This window comes from Nicotiana sylvestris, chromosome 9, assembly GCF_000393655.2.
Source record: "Nicotiana sylvestris chromosome 9, ASM39365v2, whole genome shotgun sequence".
NCBI classification, from domain to species: Eukaryota; Viridiplantae; Streptophyta; class Magnoliopsida; order Solanales; family Solanaceae; genus Nicotiana; species Nicotiana sylvestris.
Window position 1 is genome coordinate 103085353 of NC_091065.1, and position 3145 is coordinate 103088497.

At 36.4% G+C, this 3145-nt stretch overlaps 1 protein-coding gene across 1 annotated transcript; it reads left to right on the plus strand.

Annotated features, from left to right (window-relative positions):
- Positions 1–1116: 1116 nt before the first annotated feature.
- Positions 1117–2162, plus strand: LOC138877988 (secreted RxLR effector protein 161-like). Its single transcript, XM_070157640.1, has 2 exons — positions 1117–1198; positions 1753–2162. Exons 1-2 carry the CDS (start codon positions 1117–1119, stop codon positions 2160–2162), a joined length of 492 nt encoding a protein of 163 aa, XP_070013741.1.
- Positions 2163–3145: the final 983 nt, after the last annotated feature.

Genomic DNA, 3145 nt, shown 5'->3' on the forward strand with positions numbered 1-3145 from the left:
CGATAGTACTCGATATTGCTATGTTTACTTACTTACTTAATAGTAAAGATGAAGCAATAGTCGCATTCAAGCAATACAAAAATGAAGTTGAAACACAACTTAACAAGAAAATCAAAATGATAAGAAGTGATAGGGGTGGTGAATATGAATCTCCTTTTGAACAAATATGTTTAGAATATGGAATTATTCATCAAACAACGGCCCCTTACATGCCCCAATCCACTGGGATAACAGAAAGAAAGAATCTTTCATTAAAGGAGATGATGAACGCATTATTGATAAGTTCTAGTTTGCCACATAACTTGTGGGGGGAAGCCGTTCTTACGGCTAACCAAATACTAAATCGAGTACCCCATAGTAAAATACAATCCATTACTTATGAAAAATGGAAAGGAAGGAAGCCCAACTTGAATTATTTTAAAGTTGTGGGGGTGTTTGGCAAAAGTGCAAGTTCCTAAACCCAAAAGGGTAAAAATATCTCTGAAAACCGTTGATTGTGTTTTCATAGGATATGCGACCAATAGTAAAGCATATCGATTTCTAGTTCATAAATCAGAAAATCCCGACATTCATAATAATACGGTTATAGAATCAGATAATGCTGAGTTCTTTGAAAATATATATCCGTATAAAAAGGAATGTGAGTCGATTGGTGAAGGATCTAAACAACCTCGGGAAGAAACAAAAGAAAGTATATTTAATCAGGAGGATCCAAGACATAGTAAACGTCATAGAACGTCTACTTCATTTGGACAAGATTTTGTGACTTTCTTATTGGAAAATGAGCCTCAAACATTTAAAGAAGCTATGTCTTCGTTGGAATCATTATTTTGAAAAGAGGCAGTCAATAGTGAAATAGAATCCATATTGAACAACCATACGTGGGAATTGATTGATCTTCCTCCTGGAAATAAACCATTGGGTTCTAAATGGATATTTAAGAGGAAAATGAAAGATGATGACACTATTGACAAATATAAGGCAAGACTTGTGGTCAAAGGGTATAGACAACGAGAAGGTCTTGACTATTTTGATACATACTCTCCAGTTACAAGAATTACGTCCATATGAACGTTAGTAGCGTTAGCTGCAATTTATGGTCTTGAAATTCATCAAATGGATGTTAAGACGACCTTCTTAAACGGAGAGTTGGAGGAAGAAATTTACATGGAACAACCTGAAGGGTTTGTGGTTCCAGGTAAAGAAAAGAATGTATATAGACTTGTTAAGTCCCTTTACGGACTAAAACAAGCACCCAAACAATGACATGCGAAATTTGACCAAACAATGTTGTCAAATGGTTTTAACATAAATGAATGTGATAAATGTGTGTACATTAAAAATGTTCCAAATCACATAGTCATTGTTTGCTTACATGTGGACTACTGATAATGAGTAATGACATTGCCAACATAAATGCTACTAAGCGTATGTTAACTAGCAAGTTTGATATGAAGGACTTGGGAGTTGCTGATTTAATTCTGGGGATTAAGATCCATAAGACTTCTCAAGGTCTTGCATTGTCATAATCTCATTATATTAAGGCAGTACTTGAAAAATTGAAGCACTTAGGGTTTAAAGTTGCAAAGACTCCAATTGACGTGAATCGTGCATTAACAAAGAACAAAGGCCAAAACATATCACAATTGGATTATGCTCATGTGTTGGGATGCTTAATATACATCATGAATTGTACACAACCAAATATAGCTTGTGCTATAAGTAAATTGAATCGATACACGAGCAATTCAGGTCAATCTCATTGGATGGCAATGAAACGAGTTTTAGGATATTTAGAACATACCCAGAGCTTTGCTTTGCACTATAGTAAATATCCAGCGGTGATTGAGGGATACTATGATGCAAATTGGATCACCGGTTCAGCTGATTCGAAGTCCACAAGTGGATATGTATTCACTATTGGTGGAGGAGCAGTATCTTGGAAGTCATCCAAACAAACTTGTATTGCCCGCTCTATAATGGAGGCTGAGTTCATCGCCTTAGATAAAGTCAATGAAGAAGCTGAATGGCTTCAGAATTTCTTGGAAGACATTCCATTTTTGCCCAAACCGTTGTCACCAATATGCATACATTGTGATAGTCAAGCGACAATTGGAAGGGCTGGGAGCGTTATGTATAATGGTAAATCTCGTCATATATGATGAATACATAAAACCGTTAGGCAATTACTCTCTAGAGGAATTATCACGATTGATTATGTAAAGTCAAGTTATAATGTGTCGGATCCACTTACAAAAGGCCTAACTAGAGAGGTAGTTGAGAAATCATCAAGGGAAATGAGACTATGGCCGAGAACAAGTCATAGTGAAACTCTACCTAGAAGACTGGAGATCCCAAGATCTAGGTTCAAAGAGATCAAACAAAGTCATTAATGACGGTTCAACATTGTCAACTAAACTTTTGGTCCATTCTCGTGATGAGACAATGCTCAAGTACCATGGATAAAGCATTAAGGCTTTTTAATGATTTCCAAATTTGATACGATTTATATCAAATAGTGTATCTACGAGATGACATGTTTAGGAATCACCTATGTAAGTGTGAAGTGTTAGCCTCTTCAAGGAAAACTTTGTAAGGCCAGTTCTCTACGCACTTATGAAACCAGACGGTGTTCATGGCATAAATGAACACAACAATGAGAACCAAAGACGGTTAAGGGTTGGTTGTATGACTTATGGTTGTCTAGGTATACACCAAAGTTCAACGGTTCAAAGACATCAAATCTACCGATTGACCGAGTATATCCGACATAAGTTCACTACAGAAAATTCAAAGAGAAACCTACTTATACAGATGCAATTAATCCTTGCTTGCGAATCACACAGTCTTTCATGCATATTTTCGTGATATAGCCATTCCCCATTCATGTGGGGGATTGTTGGGATTTTAAGTATATTATATGCTTAAAATAGGGTGAATGGGAAATAGAGGAAAATGAAAATTTTAAGTGAAAATTTAAATTTCCCCCCTTGGTAAAGGGACATTGTCCCATATTGGAAGAAGAAAATATTTCTTTTGGGTATATAAGCAATTGCTCTTCTTCTAGCTCTTAAAGAGTTGAGAAGAAGGCAAGCCTCACGTTGTCACCGTCGTCGCTCGCTCGGCTCGGCTTCGGATTCAGATT